The sequence below is a fragment of the Python bivittatus genome, unplaced genomic scaffold, assembly GCF_059951505.1.
Source record: "Python bivittatus isolate LINGU-HERP-01145 unplaced genomic scaffold, Pbiv_v1 ctg000480_np1212, whole genome shotgun sequence".
NCBI classification, from domain to species: domain Eukaryota; kingdom Metazoa; phylum Chordata; class Lepidosauria; order Squamata; family Pythonidae; genus Python; species Python bivittatus.
Genome location: NW_028277075.1, coordinates 66,227,432 through 66,253,607, shown reverse-complemented (window position 1 = coordinate 66,253,607; position 26,176 = coordinate 66,227,432). Strand labels below are relative to the sequence as shown.

General features: G+C 38.8%; 1 protein-coding gene across 8 annotated transcripts in view; it reads right to left on the bottom strand.

The window, feature by feature from the left end:
- Positions 1-771: 771 nt before the first annotated feature.
- Positions 772-26,176, bottom strand: part of PPP6R3 (protein phosphatase 6 regulatory subunit 3) — a 92,466-nt gene continuing 67,061 nt past the window's right edge. For all 8 annotated transcript variants that reach the window (XM_025164793.2, XM_007425265.4, XM_007425266.4 and 5 more), the window contains 7 exons: positions 25,478-25,608; positions 18,207-18,325; positions 16,751-16,898; positions 15,716-15,822; positions 14,856-15,006; positions 5,673-5,795; positions 772-2,229 (listed from right to left, as the gene is read on the bottom strand). In XM_025164793.2, coding sequence (XP_025020561.1) covers positions 2,178-2,229; positions 5,673-5,795; positions 14,856-15,006; positions 15,716-15,822; positions 16,751-16,898; positions 18,207-18,325; positions 25,478-25,608 — 831 coding nt within the window. In that variant the 3' untranslated portion in view covers positions 772-2,177. The remainder of the gene's footprint in view (positions 2,230-5,672; positions 5,796-14,855; positions 15,007-15,715; positions 15,823-16,750; positions 16,899-18,206; positions 18,326-25,477; positions 25,609-26,176) is intronic.

Sequence of the window (26,176 nt, the reverse complement as noted above, 5' to 3'; positions counted from 1 at the left end):
AGCTCTGGAACATTTCCAAAACTTTCTGATCATTTGCAGAAATCAATGTATGAAAATTCACTGATGACCACTGGAGAAACCACCATTATAGGCAAGTAACTAATTCTTATAGACACTGTATGCTGACCATCAATCATTCTGAAACATGTAAATAAATACTATGCATCTACTTTAAGACCATTTAACTTCATTTATAACTCTGGATTTCTGAGAATTCGCCATATAGCAACCAACCTATCCTACATTTAGTAGGCAAAATATATGTAGCTTGTACAAATGTGCCTCAGTATCTGAATGTAAGGCAGCAGACCTTGAATGATTCAGAAAAACTATGATGGAACCCAGTTTGTATTTGGAATCAAAGGCATCAGGAATTTGTGGGCTATGGATGAGACTGAGTTGGAAAAGCATCTTGAAAGATGATTAATCATGTTCATATTGTTGCCAAAAAGCCTATATGGATGTCTACAGTCTCTAAGAAGTTAAGCCTGCCTGAAGGAAATTATCTTTACCAAATTTGAAGAGCAAACAGCATGTATGTATGAATGCACTGTCATGGTGAGAAGAGGAACGGTGTGGAAGAATAGAAAGATAAGTACAGTGAATGCTGTTGATATAAATTAGGTTTAGTTGAATTTCTCTTTTATCTCCTACCTTTAATTTCTTTCATTCATTATTTCTTACCCTTTTTGTGAGGTTCACACAACAATGCTTATTCTAACAGAATAGTGATGGCCATATATGTACGTAGAAGTAATGAAATAATAAAAGTACCAGTATACATTTGTTTTTATTTCTGTATGCAATGTAATATTAGGCACATAGCTTGGGACACTTTCTAAAATAAATCATTGGCCATTGTTTAGAGTATCCTTTTGGCTTTTAAATACTGGTCAGGAAAACAAATGATGTAAAAATACATGAATAACTCCTTTTGAAAGAAATAAAAGTGGATTTGCACCTAAAAGTGCAAAAGCTGTTCTTTAACCCTTCCACCAGAGAATGTGGCAATATACATTATATTGCTTCTGTTTGAAAAGGCGGTTGGAATTTTATGACATAGAAAATTATAAATTACAATTAGTTTCCATAATCACTATATATATATACACAACCCAGTTATGAAAAAAAACTGGTTTAAAACTTACAAATGAAATCTTCACACAGATCAAAACAGTGAAAATATAACAATTAACATGCTCAAGTGCCCAATTTGGATATTTAAAGACATTACATCTTTAAAACACAAACTAATTACAAGAGCAACCTGGGCATTTGTTATATTTATTTGATTTGTCAAAAGGATTACAGTGTTTTAAATATGAAGATTGTTTCAAAATGGGTAATTTTATAATGCTCTGAATTAAAGTACATCTTGGTGAATGGGTTAAAAAAAGGTGAGTCACTTAAAAATACACAACAAGCCATGTGCACTTCAAAATATTCTAGTGTTTCACCTGTAAGGTATTGTTTCAAGCAAACAAGACTTAACAGAACATATGGCTTTACAGTAACATCAATCTGTCAACTAAGCTGTAGTAATAAATACTTAAAATCTCTACCGATAGACTTACATTTTGATCTGGTTTAAACAATACAGAAAACAATTACCAGTTGAAAGCCTGCTGTAAAATGTCAAACACCAAATTTCTTTTTAAATCATTGTTTTAAATCTAAAGCAACCAAACATTGAAAGGGCATTGCATCTGAACAATTATTTGCCAAAATGAAAGATAGACTTAAAAATGTTTTGGGTGAAAAATTATGAAAATTGCTACATACTTTGGTCACTAATTGTCAAATAGTATGCCTCAAATACATTAGATTTGTGTATTCACTTTTTTATATAAAACTATTCTTACAGCCATTTTTAACTATAGTATCATTACTAATGTTACGTGGGTGGCAAGTTCTTATTTCACAATCACCCATCATTTAGAACAATACAATATAAACATACGCAAAAAATTTCTTGGTATTCTTCAATGTGCAATTTTTACACTTATGAATTTCTGTACAATGTCTCAAAATCTAGAATATAAATGTTGCTGGTCCTGATCACTTGTGAAGTTAAATGCAGCAGTGACTGGCTCCAATAGGTTCTAGATGAAATCCTCAAGAATCGTATCCTTGAAATCAGTTCATATTCTTCAGTTATCATCAGTCAATATCACATATCATACAGGGCCATTAACAGATGTCTCTGTTAGAATGGTTTGTTGATCAGTCCTAAGGAGATCAAAGGAGCATCGAATTGTTAGAAGAGTACACAATGATGCTGAACTCTGAAAAATACAGTTAATCAAATTACCATTTTTAGACATTTTAATACGGGATGGCCCTTATGGCACTGATGTGTTTGCAAAATAAATTAAGAATTTAGCATCACAATGTAGATATTCTAGAAGTTATACCGAGTAGCAAGAGAAAGTGGCCAAACACTGCATAGCAGGAGACGTTTGTTTTTCCAAATCTTACTGCCCTGAATTGCTCAAAACTTAGAGTCAGGGATACATTGGAATAAGGGAGCAGAAACATAACGGCAGACAATGAGAAAATATACTTTGGTAAGCTATCTCATGATAGCATACAGTATTCCCCCAGATATCCAATCCTCACATTACTGGGCTTCAGAAGGGCCATAAAGATTTGCTTTCCAGGGTCACTTTCAGGGAGGTGACCTAGGACATCCTTGAGACCACCCAATGAAGTTCAGGCTTCATATTTGGCCCACAGATTGCTTATCTTTCCCACAGAATGTCAGCATTTTGACCCGGCCCAGTTTCTGCCAGGGCACTGAGATTTCAGAAATTGGCTGTTGTCAGTCTGCTTTAAAAACTTCAAAAGCAAGAACAAATTGGGAAGCTTCTTCAGCTTCAGGTGAGTTTTTGGCTGACTTTTCTGTTATCTTATTGAGGCATATATTAAAGACTTTCCGTACAGACTCTAATTTCAATGAAGCTTACATCTTCCTATGATATGTATGGGTTTAACTTCTAGACTAGTTTACCTGATAAATATATATGTTAAGATCTTAAACAGATGTTTTGGCCTGTACATCAAGCTCAGCCTGGATTTAAAAGGGGCCTCAAGGTTTTGATATTAGATTCTAAGTGATGTAATAACCTTAACTCAAAATAGGCACAATTCAGTAGCCATTATTTTTTGTTTGTTTTTATTGAACTATGATTAACAAACAATATTAGGTAACTACATTAACATAAATCCAAGATGCATATAGAGAAAAAAATTAAATTTGGGGCTGGCTTTTGTAAGATGATTGAATGTATTTATGGACCCACTAAAACCCAGATAAAACTTAACAATTTTGATTCAGATTCTACCGTGATTTTAAGAGGTACCAAGCAGTGTTGCCCCTTATCACCTTTACTATTCAACCTAGCTATAGAAGCACTGGCAATAACACTTAAGTCCAACAACGGACTGATCAAAACTGCCAGCGTGATATGTTCCAACTCAAGAAACTGAAGGAAGAAATCTACTGTAGTTAATCTATCTGTAAATAACTGGAAAAATTAAAAATCTCAAAGAAGGAGGGACACTGAGAAAGATGACAGAATTTGAAATACTTACACAGAATCAAGATCATTTATTAGGATGGATTTACAAATTGCTACTTAAATATGATATGGAGAAAGAGCAAATAACTATAGGATAAAATGGATGCAAAATTTCAAAGATCACAAGGGATCAACAGGAAAATTTATGGAAAAAATAAAATTTACAGAAAAAATAAAATTTACACCAAGCTACAATCTAAAGGAAAATTTGTACAAAATGTTTCACAGATGGTACATAATTCCCTCAACAATTGCCAAGATGAATAAATCATACAACACTAAATATTGGAAGTAATATTTTAGAAATGACCTCACTGCATTTATGTTGTTGGAGATGCAGTGAAATTATGCTTTATTTAAATATATTGTTCCATTTCGATAAGGAGCAATTACATGTATTAACTCAACTTGGAGATGTTAATTTTTAGATGTTTATATTCTTTTGAAATTTACCTCTATCACATGGGAGTTGACTTCTGGACAAGGAAAATGGACTTATAGTTAAAAGACTTCCTGTTCAGCATTGGAAAGACAAACACATGGCTTCAACTATTCTGTGGTTTGCAGAATTAATTAATATAGATCAGCTATGGATAACAGTGATGAATAATGGCTTCAATTTATTGATGAATGTATGTCTGTAAATGTACATGTTTTTATTTCCTTTTTCAGTTTTAATATTTTAAAAAATGTTTTAAAAATCATCTCCTTGGGCCATTTCTGCAAGTTGGATGGCCAATTAACAGTCAGAATGGATTGCCACTTCAACCATTCTTGGAATGAGAGGAGATCAAGAGACTGTTTTCTATGCTTCAGGTTTTACAGTCAGAATATGAATCACACTGTTTTGAATTTTGTTCTGCTAGAATGCAACCAACTTGAACATCCCAATGGAGCACATTTTTTTTTCATTTATATATACCCCTAGCTCAGTAGCATCTGGTGACCCAGAGATTCTTCATTCTGAGTTCAGATTACAAGGCAGGTTATTAATTTGGTAAATTTATTTATTTATTTAGTATATCAAATTTGTCACCACCCAGTCGCTTTTTAAAGAGATGGGTGGTGACAAATTTGATAGAGAAAATAAAAAATAAATAAATCCACCAAAAACATAAGAGGATAGTAGAAAATTAAAGAAATCTTATTAACAACACAGAAAAGGTTAATATTTACAACTCCCTGCAAGCCTTTATACACTTGAAGAGCAAGCCCTTTTGCTAAAGCATTAGCAATTACACAAAGTCTTTCAATGATACTCACTGCAAATATTCTTTATTAAATAGAAACTATCGTTAATTATGGGGCTGAGAAAGGTGTAGTAATCAAGTATTATTTGATATATTCTTAAAGTGCAGCAGACATTTAAAGCATATGGCATTCTTAATTGCTGGAATAAACAAAATGCCCACAATAATTGCTTATTATTATAAGCTATGCTCTTAGCTTATTATATAGGAATGGAGAAGAAAGCTTTGCCTGATCTGTGCATTTCAGCAAACTTGCAACTTCCCGAGTAGCCTCTTTTACACATCCCAGCCTCAAGCGGCTGCTGCAAAACCTTGGGCACGTGGCCTATGAAGGCTGAGTCAGAGTTCTAGCCCTTACGGAGACGATGCTCTCCAATAAGCCCAGAGGTCTCTTTGTGGCTTTCTGTAATACGTGGACAAGCATGCAGAAAGCAAGAGGGTAAAACACACCAGCTTCTCAAGCTCTGTTCAGGAGAGCTGGAATCCTATAGGATGTAGGATATCCTATAATTCCAGGAGTCTCCAATATACCTGAGTGCAGGCTGACACAGAGAGTCATCTTTTCATTCATCTGTATGATTTCCCTTAAATATCTTCCCTTGAAAGGAAGATTTATAGAGCTGGGTCCAACTCATGACTACATGCACCCATATTTTCTTTTTTTTTTTTTTTACGTCCACCATTTTTTCTCCAAAGGTTTACAAGGCTGAGAACAGAGCCTGTTTTGCTCTTATCCATAGGTAAGACATTCTAGGAGCCCTTTCAGCTGAAGAACAGGTTATAAGCACTTGGAATACATACACTGCTCTCGATATAAAAATGACTTGGTAACAACAGGTACCTCTGTTCCGGGCTGCTGCAAGTGGGCTGTGGAGCCACAGGACTTTCTTCTCCAGTATCTGCATTCTCTTCCACCACATATTTACAAGAAGCATCTTGCGAGGTAGACAATTTTCCTTCCTCACTAATAAAGAAATAGATTACAGCTTTGTTTGTGTTTTAAATGTATGTATTATCATGCAATAATGAAAGACTTGGGGAAAAGGGTCCAGGGGTCACATGCAAACAGATTTTAGAAATATGACTGAAACATGGAAAACAAGCACAAGATTGTGGTTTCTGTTGACATTCATCACTCCCATCAGTTTATGTTCATTAAAAAGGAACTGGACAAGAAAAAATGTAGGACAGAGTAATAAAAAAGAAGAATAAAGAATGTACATGGCGCCCAAAGTGAAAAAAATATGAATGATCCTTTACTGTACATACCAATAGGATTTCAACACTCTGAAGCCACAGTGAAGGGGGAGGGTGGAAAAAACAGAAAAGTAATATAAAAAAGACTATCAAGACTTTCCCAGAAAAAAGACTGTTTGGATCAAGTCTATCTAAGATGCAACAAAAGTAGTATGGTATTGTTATCCAAATTCTCTAAATGAACTAACAGTTTCTATTGGTGAGAACAGTTAGGGATACATTTTTAAAATTAAGCAGGCTGAGGCTCCACAAACCAATGAACTGATAGGCTTCTCTCTGGACATCTCACATCGGAGTGAAGAGCTTCCATGCTGTGCAGGATGGATTTATTTACTGATTTATTTCACAGGCTTAATATTCAATAATCTGAGGTCCCAGCTTCAGTCTGAAGTAGAATTGTCCAAAAATAGGTTTACAACCAACCTGCTACAGTAAATAAGCCTCAATTTCCATGATAGAGTATAAACAATTCTGTATAAAATGTTTCGAGCTTTCCTGAATGAAAAAACAGAATATTTGAAAACCACATGCCTAACTATGTGTCTAGTCTTTTTCCAGTACAGGTATTCCCCAATTTAAGAACAAGTTCTGTTCCCAAGGTCTGTCCTTAAATTGAATTTGAATGTAAGATGGAACAGTATTATTGTATAATACTGTATAAGTACTATTGTGTAATTAACTCGAACCACCGTGTATTTAACTAGAATCACTGTGTATTTAACTCAGACTTTGCTACAGTAGGCTCTGTTCTGGACTATGGGTTGTCCTTAAACCGGGCGTTCTTAACCCAGGGACTACCTGTACCCAAAAGAGTGCAATTCACATACAACTGCACTATTCAATAAAAATCACCCCTAGAAAAACAGTAAGGAAGAAAACCAGCAGCAGTCTGTGGCTTGAAAAATTTACATGAATAGTTTGCTTAAGCAACCATTGTTCATATTCACAAAACATAAAATTGATCCAGCATTTGGATTACTTTATGAGAAAAAAAAAAGGACATCCTAAATTAAAACAAACAAAAGTCAAGATGGTGGATTTGGCACTGGTGTTCCTTATTCGTGAACAAAGTATCCAGTGCAGAGTCATCTCTGTCCATTTGGTCTAGCGACAGAGCTAATGCAAATTAAGCAAGCTTTCTTTTTTCTAGGTAAAACAAAAGCCACCTACCCAGGTCTGAAGCATGGTGAAGCTAGCAGAGCCAAATTATAAATCAAACAATAACTGAACAGAGAAGGAACAGCAGAGGAAACTGCCTTATACCAACCAGTCTATTGAGCATAATAGTCTACGGGGTGGATGAGTTGTTTCAATAAGAGATTTTTTTATAGCCTTATCTAGCAATGGCAAGGTTTAATCTAGGATATTTTAAACACAAAAAGCATTTCTACCAAAAGTTATGTCCACTCCCCAAGGAAGGAGAAAGGAGAAAAGGGACTGGGGTTGATACTCTTACATTAGCTACCCTCTTTTCATGAGAAGAGGAAATATTCAAAGAAAAACCAATCTTTCTTCATCAGTGAAGGCAGATATCTAGAGCTGGAAGTATAGTAGCAATCTTACTGCAAAGATAGACTCCTACCATTTCCCAATATGGGAAGAAAACCTTTTGAATATGTCTTCTTCCAAAGGCAGCATTTATAGAAACACATGTACCCAAATTTTAGTGAGAAAGAAGACTGAAGAACAGATTGTTGCCCAATATATTTTTCTAATCAGGGACTGCTAATTCCTTAGAATCTACTGGAACCTGCATGTAAGTCAACAAACCATATTTCTGGTTCTACTTAGTACCTGGATCTTTTCTTGCACAAATGAAAAGATGCTAGCATCTTTTCTTAAACTGTTTTTTTGTTTTTAAATCTAGTTTATACTCTTCTTTCAGAGATGCTTAAGAACAAAATGAAGCAGTTATCTGGAAAGAAGTGCCAAAGTAACCTTAAGCCTTGCTCACAATTACCCATGCCTTAGTCACCTCCTGTTTGGATTACTGCAATTCACTCTACATGGGGCTGCCCTTGAAGAACATCTGGAAGCTGCAACTGGTCCAGATTGCAGCAGCATGTGCAGCTTTGGGTGTCCCATGGTTCCTCTGAGTACCACCACTGGTGTGTGAGCTGCACTTGCTCCCAGTTTCTTTCTGGGTGCAATTCAAGGTGCTGGTGATCACCTTTAAAGCCCTATGTGGCACAGGGCCAGGTTACTCATGGGACTGCCCCTCCCTGAGGGCATCTGCCCATCCTACTAGGTTAGATAGGGTGGGTGTGCTCCAGGTCCCCTCCCTTAAGTGTTGCCATCTGATGGGACCTTGAAGGTGTGCCTTCTCATCCCAGTCCTTTGGAACAGCCTCCCACCAGAGATCAGAGGGATCCTTACCCTTGTAGCCTTCTAGAGGGCTGTGAAGACCTGGCTTTTCCCCCAAGCACTGGGCTAGGATGGGAGTTGAGCTGTAAGGATGTTTGGCCTAGTGCCTGGGGAGAACGGTACGTTTTTAACAATGTTTTATGGATTCTTGTGAGCTGCGTAGAGTCACTGTATGAGATAGGTGGCCATATAATTCCCGTAAAAAAATAAATACGTACAAAGGAAGACTGAGGCTTAACAATAATTTAGTCATTATAAAAGAGGAAAAGATTATCCGCAGTTTTGAAATCTTTCTTACTGATACAGTAGTGTTTGAAAAACCAATAGTTAAAGATAACAAAATAAAATATTTTTGGGTAACATGTTGAACATTTAGTGTAGTATATGGGTGCAATCTGTCTGTGGTTGGAGGAAAAATATGCTCCTTACAAAAACTGGTGAACATGAAGTTAAAATTCTAGAGGCTCAAATTGCTACAAACTGAAGACTGACCTCTAGCTGTGATCAGAGTTGGGATGAACACCTCCTCCAACACCCACTCACTTTGAAAATAAAATCCTTTTACTTCTACACCAACACAGAAAGAAAATTCACGGGTTCTTGATAATTTTGCAACAGAATCTCTTATTGGAAACCAGAACACCATTAATAATAGTTGGGATTAGCCACATCTGTGTAGGTTCTGGCATTCAAAACAGACGGGGATCAAATCCACATATAGAAATGGAGGCTGAAAGGTCCTGTGAGACTGCATCATAACCATCAACACTCGGTTACAAAGCCATGCTCCTGAGTTTCAGACTCAGAGCAAACTGATTTAGGCCCTCTGCCTGAAATCTTGCCCTCCAGCCTTCCTGCTGAAAAAGAAGCAGGCAAGTGGGAAGAATATACAGCAACTGAAATGCCAGTCTCTTGAGAGAACACTTATTCCCTCTGCTGGATTTCCAAAGAAATAACTGGGAGCTCACAGTTTAACAGAGCTGCAAACGCCCTGATTAACAGACCAAAAGGCCTCTGAATCATGAATGCTGTGGGATTCAAGGTTCATTCCATCTCACCTAAGGTGACTCAGCTTCACAAATGAAATGTTTATCCAGCATACAAGTACGATCCTACCCTCTGCTGCATTCTCATATCTAATATGTATGCCTTCATGGTTATTTTCTGTTTTCATTTTCATTCACTTGCAGAATCTACTTTGTTTTTTAACCAGACTTCGTAGCAAAAAAAAAAAAGTAGATTAAAAAAAAACCTGACCCCAAGGATGTAAAAACTAATCTTGTCATGGAGATATTTACATATAATTAAAGAATTCTGAGCCCAGGAATATATTTTGAGTACCAAACTTAATTGAACTCATGCAAACGTGCACTTTGAATTACTGGATTTTCTTTATTTCAGATATACTATTTCATTGCCATTGTTGAGTAACTTACAGTAAGAAGTCTTTGCTAAATTATTCAAATCTTTGCATCCTAACACATGCAGAATAGAGAACAGCTGCAGTCATACAGCTGAGTGCTTCCTGCACACACGTAATCACCAGGACAGGTAGCCTGTCAATCATCAGCTACAGAGGGCACAGATAATAGCTCCCTCTATTAGTTTTGACCTGGGTCTGTCTATATGTGCCTAAGGGGCCGAGGGAGGTACCCACTTGATTTTGAATAAAGCTGCACTCTCTGAGAAGTTCCAGATTTGGACAGAGCACCCAGGATGTACTTGTGGAGAGCCATGTAAGTTTGGAATACCACAGCTTCCTGGACCAATCTGAGGATCGCCGGAGAAGTTTTGGGTTTCTTAAGATGTATCTTGCACAGGGCTTTGGTCAGAAGGAGAAACAACAGAGATGGGGACAGGTAGCCACAGAGAACATTTAAATATTATTTGAGAATCAAAGCATCAAAATTAACAATGCCTTTTGAGAGAAAATGTCAGGTGACTAGCTGCTGATGTAAAAGATACTGTCAGTATCCCAAAACTGAGGGTAATGTCATGAAAAAATTGTGGCTGAAAGCACCATACTCCAAGATTCATATCTAATAAGCTGACTCAATCAGTCACCAAGCTGACATTTTCCTGAATGTATTTGTTGATAGTAAAGAAAGTATGGCTCTGCCATTGAATGCCATTTCCTCTTTCCTTGACACAATATATTGAGGATCAGGGACATCCATTATCTGCCTTGACTGGTGAGACAGCTGTTTCAGGGTCTGGATCTTGCTAATATATCTCTGTGACACAGGAGGAGTACTCAATGAAAGAGGTATGAATTCACTCTTGGGGGACTGAGTTCGTGCATAAAACTATGAGACATGGAGGGTGAGCTAGGGTTTGGTCATAATATCTGCTGTACAACACTAAAATGATCAGAACTTGAACTTTTTTGCTTTCTGAATTTTGGGAGGAAAGTCAAATCTGCAACTAAGATGGTTACTAGATTCCGGAGGTGTTGAAGACAGTTGACTATTCTCCATGTTGCTGCAGAAACCCCAGGAAACTGGATACTGAATCACTGTCTTAGACACTGTGCTTGCTCTATTGGACAGATGGAGAGTAAATGACAAAGTTGTCCAGACGGTTGTCCAGATGTGGATTTGCTCTCTGAAGAAGCTTACAACCAGGGCAACTACAATAATAAATATTCTGGAAGCTGATGCCAGTCAACCCAAAGGGAAGTCAAGGTACTGAAAATGACAACACTGATATAAAAATGAGAGGAATCTCCAATGGGAGATTCAGAAATGCCATCTAGTATCCTGCCCAGAGACACTCTAGAATCAACAGTAAAGTTTGTGTGTGAATCTTCCAATATCGTATTGTATTGCCATTAACATTCCGAGCTTTGAGCCACTGATGCTTGTGCATGGCTATGTCTGAGGCCATAACTTTTACTAAAGTTGCAGGGTATGCAGATTGGCATCAGCCATAAAAGCTGCCTTCAGGGTCATGTTAAAGCCTTGATGTACTGACACTAAGTCCCTTGGGCAAAAGCTACTTGAACCACAAAAGCAATGTGCAGGCAAACATGAAGACTGACACTTTTAACTGAATCACTGTGGTGTTGGTCTCATGTGACCGTCTTAGCACAATATTGCTTCACTCGTTATTGGGGTGCTTGAGGACATCCTCACTGTCTGTTGATATTATGGCCCCTGAAAGCAGTATCACTACTGTGGCATCTAATTTCTGGTATTCTAGTATGGTTTGTGGAGAGTCATAGTAATGCTCAGATGTGACAGATGGACCTTTTTTTGGTGCGTGACAGGGCTTACTCAGGTTTTATGATCACTTTCTAGGACTTGAGGAAGAGTACATTAACTCCAAAGTACAGGTTCCTGGTTCCATTGTGAAACAGTTGGTTACTGTGCCAATCATGGGAGATCAGAGTAAGGACCTTGCAAATTTGTTAAGAGGGTAAGGAAGTCAGCATTTGAGAATACATGGAAGCCACACACTTGCATGGAAACCATAGTCCCTTCCATCTCCTTGAGCCTGTCTTTTCTCTGTTGCAAGTAATTCTTTTAGTGGCTTTGCTAGGTGAGATGACTTTACTCACATTTTTGTTTCTGTAAAAGAGCATAAGGCTGCAATCTATTTCTCTAATGGAGTGAAGTTTCTACCTCAGGGCTCCAAAGGTAGAGAAAGCTCAACTACTGGAGGAGGGAAGAGCTCTGAGAAAATGACTTTCCTGATTAACCAGTAAAGTTCAGGCTGAAGAGTGATCCTGTCAATCACTGGACTCAGCTCCCCTCCATCTTGGGGCCTCCCCCTCCATTCAAGTTCCTTAGCTCCCTATCAGCATTGAGAACGACCACATTGCCTCCGAGGAAGTGGCACGGCTTTCATATGTCTCTAGTGTGATCACAGCAACAGGAAAGAGTAGGAAGGACTGCAGGAGAAAGCCTTGATAAGCATGGCCCCCACCCACGGAAAAATGTTCTAAATGTGTCCAGGGAGAACCTGGGGCTAGTAAAAAGAAAATGCACAAAGCAAGCAAGCAAGCAAGGAAACAATTGAGCAAGAAAAACTGCAGAATAATTCCTGTGGCAACCTGCATATCAGAGCAGGCAGGAACAAAGCCTCTAGTAATGTAACCGAAAACTGGTCCTGTTCACGAGTGGGAGAAGCAACCTAGCTACAGATACCTTCCTCCAATGAAGGAAAGGACTCTCACATGTACTGATCATGCTTCCCATCTTGACTAAATCTGCCCTAGTATCAGAAACAATCATTTCTGTAAAGAAACAGCAGACTCTAGGATGGATAGATTCCACCCTCAAGAAGTGAGGTAAACCAGCATTCCCTAGCAGCCAACAACCCTCACACTTGCCCATATAGATGCAAGATGGATGTATCTTCTGAGGTGCAGTTGCTGTTTCATGGCTTAGGGCCGTGCTTACTCAAAATGACCACCATGTCATGTGCAATGTACTGGTGCCATCCACAACACTGGTGGTGGTAGGAAGTGGAAAGGAATTGTTAGAGAAACATCCCTACCTATGACAGAGAAGCAGAGGGACACAGCCATTTCAGGCATCAGTTGCAGTAAATCTTAAAGATGAAGCCTTTTGCTACAGGCCTTCTATCATTGCCATCTTGGTGTCAATTACTGTGCTTCTGTAGTAGAAAGAAGAGGCATCTTTCTCTTTCCCCCACCAACACCTACTGGAGGACGAAATCAAGATTACCCACAATGTACTCCCTATTCCTGTCATGCTACAGTAACAATGGTAAGTGAGAGACTAAACATAAATGCAGGACAGATTAGTGGAGGCCAAATTTTTCAAGTGGGTAGAGGTTACATATTTTCTCAGCTCTTTGGGTAACACCGTTCCCTTAGTGTACTGAAAGAAAGACTGAAAGAAATTGGTGAGGGTGAGTGAAGCCCCCTTTGGATTGTGTGGGTTCATTTCTTTTTCATTCTGGTCTGGGTTTTTTTGGCATCCTTGCCATCTTCTATTCTTCATTTTTTCCCTTGTTTTTAATGTTTTCACTTGTGAATTGCCCAGAGTTGGGAATCGGGTGGCATATAAATAATAACAACAACAATATACACAGGACATGGACAAAAAAAAAAAATCAGAATGCTAATGTTCATGTCAGAACTTTGACTAAAAAGGTGAACTGAACAGCCCATAAAACTTGCTAAATTTGTATAACTCTATCTCAATAGTACATGCAAAGAAAAAACCCCGCTCTAGATATTATTCTCCATCATGTTTGAAAGAAAACATTGGTTGTATAAGACGGTGTAAAAGAACAACTGCAGAGTATTTAAATATCCTTCAAAAAATGTCAGGATACAGGTAGTCCTCGTTTAACATCCACTTATTCAGTGACTGTTCAAAGTTATGAAGGCGCTGAATAAGGGGGACTTATGACCAGTCCTCACAGTTGCAGCTGTTGCAGCGTCCCCGCAGTTATATGGTCACAATTCAGGTGCTTGACAACTGGCTCACAATTACGATGTTGCAGCATCCTGCAGTCATGTGATTGCCATTTGTGACCTTCACTTCCAGCTTCCAACAAGCAAAGTCAATGGGGAAGTGTCAGGAGGTCGCAAATGGTGATCATGTGACCATGGGACATCGTGACAGTGCGGGATTCGCCTAACAACGGCAACTTAGACTGCCAGAACTCAGTCGTAAGTTGGCGTGGTCACATGATGTTGCGCCTTTTGACCATGTCACTTAACCATGGAGTTCCCAGTCCCAATTACTGTCAGTAAGCGAGGACCTCCTGTACAGTACACAACTGTACTGTACAGCAGACAAATTACAAATGGTAGGAATAGCTTCTTCACGATCACAACATTTGTAAATGATATATTTTTAAGAACAACGCATCCAAGAAGTTTGGAGTAGATCCTCTAATATTTGTTTAAACAGAATGCAAATAGGAACACTATAACTATAAAGGACCAAGCATTTAAAATACAGAGAAAGACATTATTCAGATGTGCAATTGTATTTAATGGATTATTTATTGAACTACAATCTGGACATCATATACCAACTGTTATCCGTGTAACCATGTCAATTATTTTCAATAATTCATTCATAATTAGATTAGAAAATTATTTTTAAAAATAAAAAGAAGTAAAGAGAAAGCACAAAAAAGACTTCAGAAGCTAGTACTTCCGAAAAAGTAGTAACTATTAAGTTAAAATTAAAATTAAAAATCTGACCAATGATATTTGGTGAAAATAAGAGTAGCTCATTGGATTGTACTTTAGCACCCACAATAAAGCCATATTTGAATCCCAAATTATTTCATAGAAAGCTTGTGCCAAATGATTATGTTTTAAATAGTTCTAGAATGCAACACTAGGCCACCACTTTAATAATATGATTAATCAAAACTCCTTAAACTTACAGGGCAGCAAAGTTTAATGTCTCACCTTTTGAAGACAGCAGTTTCAGTTTTAGCATCTACAGTAAGGCTAAGAGTCTCCTTCATGCTGCCATTCATTACTGTTTCAGTCACTTTATCTGCGTTTTCTGTATCATCTTCTCCATCAGAGCCAGCTTCCATTGCAACACTTCCTACAGCTGGAAAGAAGAATTTGAACAATGAAAATGGACAATTACTTTTTATATTTTAATTTCCATATCACTCTTCTGTTCTGCGCAGAGCAGTTACGTTTTTAGCATAAATATTTATTTAACTGATTTGTAAGCTGCCTCAATCACAGCAGCAACTCTAAATAACAAGTAAGAATGTATTAAATTCAGTTTAAAGCAAGAACAATAACAAAAGTCTTCAGAACCCATGTCAGGGGAATGAAACAACAATCTACGAACATTGGCCAATCACAGTCAAGTCAGTAACCAAACTGGGGTCACAAATCATCTCTGCCCCAGGCTCTGCTGAATGAGCTGAGCCAGGCTTCATGAAAGACAGCAGGGTCCGGGCCTTGCAGACTTAGGGGTGAAGCTTGTTCTGTAGGGCAGAGGCAGCCCCAGAGAAGGACCAACTTCAAGGTCCTGTAAGATGGCATCTCTTTATCAGTGGAACATGCTGACCTTAATATCACACATTAATAACCAAAATAATCCTGAACCAAAATTAGGTGTAATTCATCCTTAATGATACTGGCATTACACAATTCTTGTATTATGCATCCTTTACCATTTTTGCAGTTGTTCAACATAGGAGATTATTTAGAATAGCTATTTTTAAAAATTCCATCATTTCAAGTAATGAAACAAGTTTTTTTCTATTTCTGCAGTGTGTTCTGTGGCACTTCTGAGATCTTACTTTCTGGCTGGGTCACAAGGGCAACTACATTTGCATTCAGAGGATCCACTGGCTCTGTGTTGGTTTCCATCTCCACCGGTGAATTACTTCTTAAAGAATCTTTTGAACTTTAAAAACAAAGTAAGAAAACTGATGAATCACATTTTCAATTATTTTCAGGAAGGAGCACACAGGAGAGAATTCAGTTGGTCACTTTTGTATGAAAAGGATAACAATAGTGGCAACTATTTGGAATAGGATTCTAGAGTACGCTCGCACTCATGGGTAATTGAGAAGCAAAGAAAGGTAAGCTCAATATCAATGAACATGTGAGACCTTACAGAAGTTCACATCAATCCTGAAAGCTAACCTATCCTTTCTTTGAACCCTCACCTTTGGATTTAGGACATGAAGGAAAAACAGATGGCTATTCAGCTGTAGATTATTTTTTTAAATTCAGAAAACAAAACATTAATATTCAACAGAAGGAGATGCAGAGAAAAAGGAAGATAATGGGTGGGAGAAGAGGAGAGAAAGAAAATGAAGATAAAAGCATTTCTTGAAGTGCCAGAGAAGAAAATCGTAGTGCTACTTGTTTTGTCCCACTACCCAAGATTTTCTATACAAAATGAAGTCTGCAACCAAATAAATGGATCAGGGAGATTAGATTTTTATTCTTAGAAACTGAGGGTTTCTCAGTAAGATAGTTCCTTTTCTGGGAAAAATTTGAAAAATTGTGCCACTATCATTCAGTGCTTTACTGCTGAATTTCTGCAATGTGGTTTGGGGACGAGTGACAAAAAAGTGACCTGGGGCTCCTATGATGCCACCCCCCCATTTTTTTCTCAAATTGTACAATCATCACAGATAATTTTTTTCATCTGAACACATGAATCTATTACTGCAGCTGTGCTTTTAAAAGGTGCCAGAGCAAACTCACAAGCTAATGCTATCATTTCAAATATAAAATATATGAAAACAAAACATGCATGATTTCTTTCTTGTTTTTCTTTAATTTCATTTAATAGGCTTTGCAGGAATATAATGCTTTCCTACCTTACAGTGAAATCTGAAAAGGAAGCCCAGCCAGTTTCTTTGGCTGGCATCGGTTCCTCTGTGCTCCACACATCAGATCCAACAGAATCCAGATTAGTGCCATGCGTGGTTTCCATAGGAACATCAAAGTTAGCTGACCAATTAGGTGCTGGAAAAATTACAACATTACAAATATATCAGTTTCTAATACTAAGTCTGTAGCAAGGCAGCTTGTTTAAGTTTAAAAAAAGCCAGAGGAAGAACCTGCAAACTATTCTACTTTTATGAGTACAGTGGTACCTCGGGATACAAACGCCTCTGCTTACGAATTTTTCGGGTTACGACCAGCTCCGGCCCCAAAAATTTACCTCGATTTGCGAACCACCTCGAGTTACAAACCGGATCCGCGGCCATTTTCCCTCCCATGACACGTGGTCCGTGGCCATTTTCCTGCCCCTGACACGTGGTCCGCGGCCATTTTTCTGCCCGACACGTGGTCTGCGGCCATTTTTCTGCCCTTGACACGTGGTCCGCGGCCATTTTTCCGCCCCTGACACGTGGTCCACTGCCATTTTTCTGCCCCTGACACGTGGTCCACTGCCATTTTTCCACCCGACACGTGGTCCGCGGCCATTTTTCCGCCCTTGACACGTGGTCCGCGGCCATTTTCTGCCCCTGACTCTCCCTCCAAGCCTCCCTGTCCTCTACGCCAGAACGGATTAACGGTAATTACATTGAACCCTATGGGAAAATTTGCTTCGGGATGCGACCAATTTGGGGTGCGACCAGAGTCATGGAACGGATTAAATTCGTAACCCGAGGTTCCACTGTACTGAAAAAAACTAGAACCATTTACAACTACTCATTCCACCATGATGATACTTAAGCAACCCCCGATTTTAAAAGAATAATTCTGTATCATTTTAGGACTTGCACACCTCTATATACCTCTTTACATTTTACATATGTCTATCTGCAATGGAAAATGTCCACAGATAACAGAAATCCTTCACTACACACAGCCACCTGCTAGAAGCCAAAGAATCCAAGAGGGGATGGGGGTGGCGCACATGTTCCTCGTCCCTCTGTACATGCACAGATTGTCCTTGCTTTGTGTTATGTTAAATGTTGAGAGTTTGGTCTATCTGTTATGCAACTGAGGCAGCAGCCATATTATTGCTTGAGCAATATTCTCTAATAATCAATAATCTCTATCTCTAAACAGAAGCAATGTAAAATACTTTCCTTTTTTTTTATGGAGTTAACTTCAGGTTTACTACTAATCAGACGAACCAAGGTGCAGATAGATCATTGCATTAATTATAATGCTAATAATTTTTTTAAAGTACAAATAATGAAAAAAAAAATCAACAAGGCCACGCTTTCTTTTTACAAATGAAAATATGCTGGTAAGGACAATCCAATTCCTGTATCTGGTATGTGAATGAAGAGAAGCTGTGGAATAAAAGCTACTTACTTTCATTCAAATCTACTTCCATCTTGTCTTCTGTATTGGTGCTTGATTCGAACAGGTCTTGCTTTGTTCCATCCTCTTCTTCAGAATCTGTACTCTCTTCACTATCTGTACTGCCTGAACTTTTTATTTTAATGAAAGAGACATATAAAGAGATTATTATTTCCCCCCATAAGATTTTCTTCATTTATTACCTTAACCATTTTTTCTCTAAAAATTAATTTAAAACTTTGGAGATTAAGAATAGGTGAGGGGGTCTGATTGATTCCTCCCCCTTGTTTCAATAACATAAAATTACATAATGCTATAAAGTGAACTTTCTTGCTGAACTCATGGTTGAACCTCCACTGATTTTAGTGCAGTTCCGAAATGGTTTGACATAGTGCTTTGGACCTCACGCAAGCAGAGCACTTCTCTGTTATCCATTAAAGTACTCAACATTTTTCAGATGTCAGCATGAGCCTGAAAGATGCCACTGCTTCAAGAGTCATGTTGACAAACCTAACAGCTAACTCTGTGAAAACAGTTACAGCTTTGAAGAAAACAAAACTAAATATATTATTTTTATAAAAAATAAATGCAATTCAAAAGAAACTGGGTTGAGACCCCTAAAATATTATTATCAACATATCAAACTACACCATTTATTCTGTTGTGTTTGCCACTTAGATAATACCAGGCAATTTCCAAAGCAATCATATGGAGGAATATGGACTCTTTGAAAAGAGGTACTTGGCCCTGGTTAGAGACCCAGGACAGACAAATCCATTTACTTATTTAACAATTTTAGCCACACATCTATCCAAGGACTTCTGGACAGTGCATATAAATAAAAAATAAATGCAATTCAAAAGAAACTGGGTTGAGGCCCCTAAAATTACATTATCAACATATCAAACAAAACCATACCCATGCCAGAGTTCCACCAATATCTTAGCCCCAAAGCCTGGAGGAAGAGCCAGGTCTTCCCAGCCTCCCGAAAGGCTAATGAGACAGTGCCGTCCTGGGGGGTGGGGGTGGGGAACTGTTCCATAAGACAGACACCATGACAGAGAGGGTACGCTTTCGGACCTCAAGTGGATGGCACAGGGCAGAGATGTGTAACTGATTATTATCAGCATACTGATGATAGTTATCCTGTGCCAATGAATGATGTCACCTAGTGGTTTCATGTTGTCAGCTCTACAAGATAGACAGACCAGGAAACTGACTCCACAGCATGATCAGAACTATACTTCATTGAGATAGGCCAGAGGAACAGAATTTCACAAGTCTGCCCATATTTTCTCTTCCCTCCCTCTTACATGCCAGGGAGTCGGGGGGAGCCAGTTTGAGTCTCTTTCTAATACTTTCCTGCCTCTCTGGGCTTATCTCATGCTTCTACACCTGCTGTTGTCCTAACGGCTTCTGGGTGCCTTCTCCAAGTTCATTTCCATGACTCCCTATATATATAGATGTTAAATAGAAGCAGGGAGAGAGTTGAGCCCCATGGTGCCCCACAAAGCAGAAACTTAGACTGGTCCCCTCCATGCCAACACTGATTGGAAATGACCTTGGAACAACAAGAACCACTAAAGAACTGTGTCCCTCGCTCCCAACTCTCTCACCTGGTCCAGAAGGATACTAGGATTGATGGTATTGAAAGCCACTTTATTTGAACCAGCATGATTACAACTGTCTGATCTCACTATAAAGAAGTTGCAAGCTGGCAAGGAGCGCCAGGATGGATACATTATCCCCATTCTGGGCCATCAGAAGTCATCCAGTCAATGCCATCTTAGCACTATATCCTGGCCTGAAACTAGACTGCAACAGGTCCAGGTAACCCTCTTTCTTCAGAGCTCTTCGGAGCTGCAACCTACCACCTTCTCAACAATTCTCTCTGAAAAAGAAAGACTGAGGCTAAAGAAAACTGTCCAGTATTGCTGACTCCAGGGATGGCCTCTTGAGGAGGGAGCGGACCATCATCCCCTTTAAGGCAGGTGGAAATGCCTTCTCCCGCAAGGAAACATTTCCCATCATTTGATCCAGCTGCATGTCACTTTCTGGGAGGCCCTGACCAGCTAGGAAGTACATGGATCTAATGTAAAGATAGCAGTCACAGTCCCAAGGGCCCTGTCTACTTCCTCAGAAGTCACTTGTCGAACTCAACCCCAATCATCTGCATAGGACCAGTACAGCCAGAGGTCAGCTACAAGTGAATCCTTGTGACTTTATCCAACAGATGTTTGGGATAAACCTCACTGCAGCCTTGCAAGGGTTCCCTTAACCTCTCCTTATCCAGAAGGGACTGAGTCATCTAAAAGAAGACTGCTGGGCACTATCTGCAAACACAATAAGGGCTATTGTAATACATTGCCTTTGATAACTGTGGAGTTTATATAGAACTTAGAAACTTGATTTCTGATTAGTGTATTTCCTAATGCTTTTCAGGTATAAATTTAAAATATGTATTTGAACCAACATGATTCTAAAGTGTCTGATCCCACTATGAAGAAGTTGCTAGGTAGGCAAGAAGGCATTCAGTGTCCAATATGATTTGAAAACACTACAGAAGCTGTCTAGTTAGGCTACTTTTAACTAGCAGATGAGGAGCAAGCAGCATTTCCTACTTGTCTGCCATACTTCCATTTCTTTTTGTTTATTAATTTGGCCTTTGAAGATACTGAGTCCAAAGAGTTTGGATTACTTTTCTGCCTCTGGCTCAGGGTTTAATGTCCAAAATAGTGGGTTAAGCTTCCAAGCAATTTTAAGATCCTGATAAATAACAATCTCTGCTCTATAGAAATGTTGACCTTCTACTCCATAGAGGCTGGGGGTAGTAGCTATTGCCCTATATGGACTGCTTGCCAACCAGAGTGAAGGAAGTAAAGTGATGGGAGATATAATTTTAAAATGAAAGCACCAATATCCTAGTCCAGCAAAGTTTGGCAACTGCAGCATACTTAAATTGACTAGTGAAGCTCTGATAACTTTCAGTGGCAAAAATATGCAAAAATTTAAGAAATCCAAAGTATTGAAAACCTTTTCAAAGAACCTTAGCTCAATTATCTGAATTAAATCTATTTCCACTTGTAACATTTGAAGCAGTTGAAAAAAAAAATTATAAATAGATTTTCAATGCTGCTAGCAGTGATTACATAATCAATACGTAATTTTGAATTTGGGTTTAAGATGATCTCCAAACAATAACTGGTCTGTTTGCTCAGTAAGAAATATAGTTATGGAATAAGAAATGATGGGAGGGGATTGAAATAAAGAAATGGTGCTGGTATTCCATAAAGACTTAGAGCTGGCCATAAGCAAAGAGTTGGATGTTGTGCAAATCAGGTCTAACATACCAGAAAGGAAACCAAGAACAGCAACAACTGTAACATACTAAAAAAAGAAGGACAGAATGAGATCAAACTGGAACAAACAAATGGGAGAAACTGAATATGCCCACTTAGATCCATAATTTTACAGATCTGGGTCACTTATTTTTGCACACACATAATCAAGAGAACAATAGCACATTGGCTGAAATATACAGTCAGGTCCAGAAATATTGGGACATCGACACAATTCTAACATCTTTGGCTCTATACACCACCACAATGGATTTGGAATGAAACAAACACAATGTGCGTTAACTGCAGACTGTCAGCTTTAATTTGAGGGTATGTACATCCAACTCAGGTGAACGGTGTAGGAATTACAACAGTTTGCATATGTGCCTCCCACTTGGTAAGGGACCAAAAGTAATGGGACAATTGGTTTCTCAGCTGTTCCATGGCCAGGTGTGTGATATCCCCTCAGTACCCCAATTACAATGTGCAGATAAAAGGCCCAGAGTTCATTTCAAGAGTGCTATTTGCATGTGGAATCTGTTGCTGTCAACTCTCAAGATGAGATCCAAAGAGCTGTCACTATCAGTGAAGCAAGCCATCATTAGGCTGAAGAAACAAAACAAACCCATCAGAGAGATAGCAAGAACATTAGGCGTGGCCAAAACAACTGTTTGGAACATTCTCAAAAAGAAGGAACGCACCGGTGAGCTCAGCAACACCAAAAGACCCGGGAGACAACGGAAAACAACTGTGGTGGATGACCAAAGAATTCGTTCCCTGGTGAAGAAAACACCCTTCACAACAGTTGGCCAGATCAAGAACACTCTCCAGGAGGTAGGTGTATGTGTGTCAAAGTCAACAATCAAAAGAAGACTTCACCAGAGTGAATACAGAGGGTTCACCACAAGAGGTAAACCACTGGTGAGCCTCAAAAACAGGAAGGCCAGATTAGAGTTTGCCAAACGACATCTAAAAAAGCCTTCACAGTTCTGGAACAACATCCTATGGACAGATGAGACCAAGATCAACTTGTACCAGAGTGATGGGAAGAGAAGAGTATGGAGAAGGAAAGGAACTGCTCATGATCCTAAGCATACCACCTCATCAGTGAAGCATGGTGGTGGTAGTGTCATGGCGTGGGCATGTATGGCTGCCAATGGAACTGGTTCTCTTGTATTTATTGATGATGTGACTGCTGACAAAAGCAGCAGGATGAATTCTGCAGTGTTTCGGGCAATATTATCTGCTCACATTCAGCCAAATGCTGCAGAACTCATTGGATGGCGCTTCACAGTACAGATGGACAATGACCCAAAGCATACTGCAAAAGCAACCAAAGAGTGTTTGAAGGGACAGAAGTGGAATGTTATGCAATGGCCAAGTCAATCACCTGACCTGAATCCCATTGAGCATGCATTTCACTTGCTGAAGACAAAACTGAAGGGAAAATGCCCCAAGAACAAGCAGGAACTGAAGACAATTGCAGTAGAGGCCTGGCAGAGCATCACCAGGGATGAAACCCAGCGTCTGGTGATGTCTATGCGTTCCAGACTTCATGCTGTGATTGACTGCAACGGATTTGCAACCAAGTATTAAAAAGGGAAAGTTTGATGTATGATTATTATTCTGTCCCATTACTTTTGGTCCCTTACCAAGTGGGAGGCACATATGCAAACTGTTGTAATTCCTACACCGTTCACCTGAGTTGGATGTACATACCCTCAAATTAAAGCTGACAGTCTGCAGTTAACGCACATTGTGTTTGTTTCATTCCAAATCCATTGTGGTGGTGTATAGAGCCAAAGATGTTAGAATTGTGTCGATGTCCCAATATTTCTGGACCTGACTGTATACTATGGTCTACTCTACATTTCCTTCTCTGAAAATACCTTATACAACAACTATTTACACATACAAAAGAAACAATAGAAGTAGTTCTAAAAGCAGTTAAAACTGCCAATGTAGCATGTAAATTTGAAATTATCATCTGAATACATTAGAAGATGTGACATGATAACAACATTTTTGCTTGGTGTTGAAAGGGAACCATTCATTGGTGCCTTTCAAAAGTCACTTTCTTTAAAAAGTCAACATTAGGCATATCTTGCTGAGAAGGGTATTCCAGAGCTGGGTAGCTACCACTGAAAAGGCCCAATCATGGGTGCCACCCCCATAACTCCTTATGGGAGAGCTCCTGGAACAACACCTCTGAAGATGATCTTAAGTATGGATGGGAACATAGGTGAAGAGGTGGCCCTCAGATACAGTAATTCCAAGTCACCAAGAGCTTTATACATTAATACCAGCATCTTGAATTGAAAGCAAATACAAACTGGGAGATAATGTAAATTGCACAAAATCTGGTTTATAACCAGCGATTCTAGTAAGTGTTCATGCTGCACTATTTTGCACTAGAACAGTTCATGCTGTTCTATTTTGAACTAAGGTTTCTAGATTATTTTTGAGGGCAGCCTCATATATAATACACTGTAGTAATCTAAATGAGAAGTTACCAGGGTATGGATTATTGTAGTGAAACTCTCTCATGGAGTGGGGACACAACTGGTGCACCAACATAAGCTGCCAAAAGGTGCTTGGTGCCAGAGGACACTTGTGCCTTAATGACATAGATGGATCTAGAAGCACTCCCAAGGCTATGCATCTGATCCTTCAGGGGGAATGTAACCCTTTCCGGAGCAGACAGTTCACTACTCACCTGGACAGATAAACCATTAATGTTGTCAGTGAATGGCCTATCTGGATTAAGTGCTTATTTTTTGGCCCTCGCTCAGGCCATTATTACAGCTCTACACTAATTGTTTCTAGTGCTTCACCTGAATCTGATAGCAAGTGTCACCAACATACTAATGATACTTTACACTAATTCTCCAAAAGATCAGTGTGATTTCACACAGATACTACAGAGAGGGGTGGCTGGCTGGCTGGAGTGTAAAATGGAATCTTGCAGGGGAGCTACAGCAGAAATGCTATCAAGTTGAACAGAATTCCTCCAGCACCATCTTCTTGAGTCAACCATTCAGGCACAAGCAGAACCATTGCAAAATAGTTCCACCACACATAATTTGGGCAGCTTCTCCCAAACAATAATATGACTGATACTGAAAACTGTCAGAGATCCAGGACAATCAACAGAGAGACACTCCTCATCATTTTCTGGATAAAACTGAACCCAAACTGCAACCAAGGCAACTTTAGTGCCAAAACCAGACCTAAATCCTGACTGAATGGACTTAAGAAACCCTTTTCACCAGAATGCTTGGATCTAATTCATTATTACTCACTCAAGTGTCTACTCAGGAAGAGGATGTTGGCCATAAGCCAATAATTATTTAGCTTTTCTGGATCCAATGATATTTTCTTAGAAGTGGTTTCATTATGGCCTCCCTCTGACAGTCAGGACCATTTCTTCTCATAAGGAGGAATCTGTAACTTCCTTGAGCCTGATGAGCACCTCCTTTTTGATTACATGTAATAAACTGTGAGTAGCAAAGCTCAAGGAAATAGGTGGTTTACTGAATCCTTCTTCATACTGTCTAGTTTTAAAAGTGATCCCAGAAAATCTGATCAGACACTGTCCTAAGTATCTCTACAGACAGAATGGCAAAGCTGCAGATTCTAAGCCACTGAAATATGATTAATTTTGTTTTTAAAGTGTTTAACTCCCATGCCATAATAAGCTATCAAGGGTTCTGTTTTCTTCTGTTATACCAGATTTCAGTAGACCCCTAAGCACTCAGAAAAGATTTACTGGCCAATATAGAAAGGATACAATGCTGGAGGTCAAAATTTGCTTTGTCACCTCCATTTCTGCCACAGTAAACTCATAATGACTAGTGAATAATAATAATAATAATAATAATAATAATAATAATAATAATAAGTCTAAGCAGCCAAAAATAGAATTTCCTGCTACTTTAAGATTACCTGGATCTTCTCTGAGATTCTGGAGTAAAAGCAATATGTTTCTCTTCCCAGATATCTTCTTCATCAGAACCACCATCATCAAATTGCTGTATTCTCTCCTTGCAGCATGCTTCAAACAAAGCAATGTTGCCCTGGACATATTTGGGAACATATAAAAAAGACTAAGAACACTATTAATAAATACTGACTTTTTGATCTATCATGTACAGTCTGATGTGTGAATGTATATGTGTGTGCATATAAGCAAAAGCGTCCTATATCTCTAAGGCTTAAGGCAAAGTTCAAATAATGTGTTGTCTCCACAATATATACTAAAGTCTTTCTGAACATATAATAAAGCAGGTCCATTATCACTTTACAGGTGATAACAGACTTGACATACATTAGGAGAAAAGAATTTTTCCTCCAATCAATTTTTAATGTTAGACAAAGTGCAATTAGCTTCATTACTGAAGTACTAACATGCCCAGAAGCAAGCATTCGTTCATTCCCTGTGCTTCTGTGCCAGAGCACAAGTAGTGACTGACTACTTGACCCATCAAAAAAGCTAAGTTCATTCTGGCCAAGTTGTAAAGAGTGGCTAAATTTCACCAAGTATGAATACTCCCCCTGTCATCACTCCTTTCAGCAGCATCTTAAGCCAGAGGATGTTCCATATTGCCATATATTCATACATATATATACAACAGCAGTTTGCAA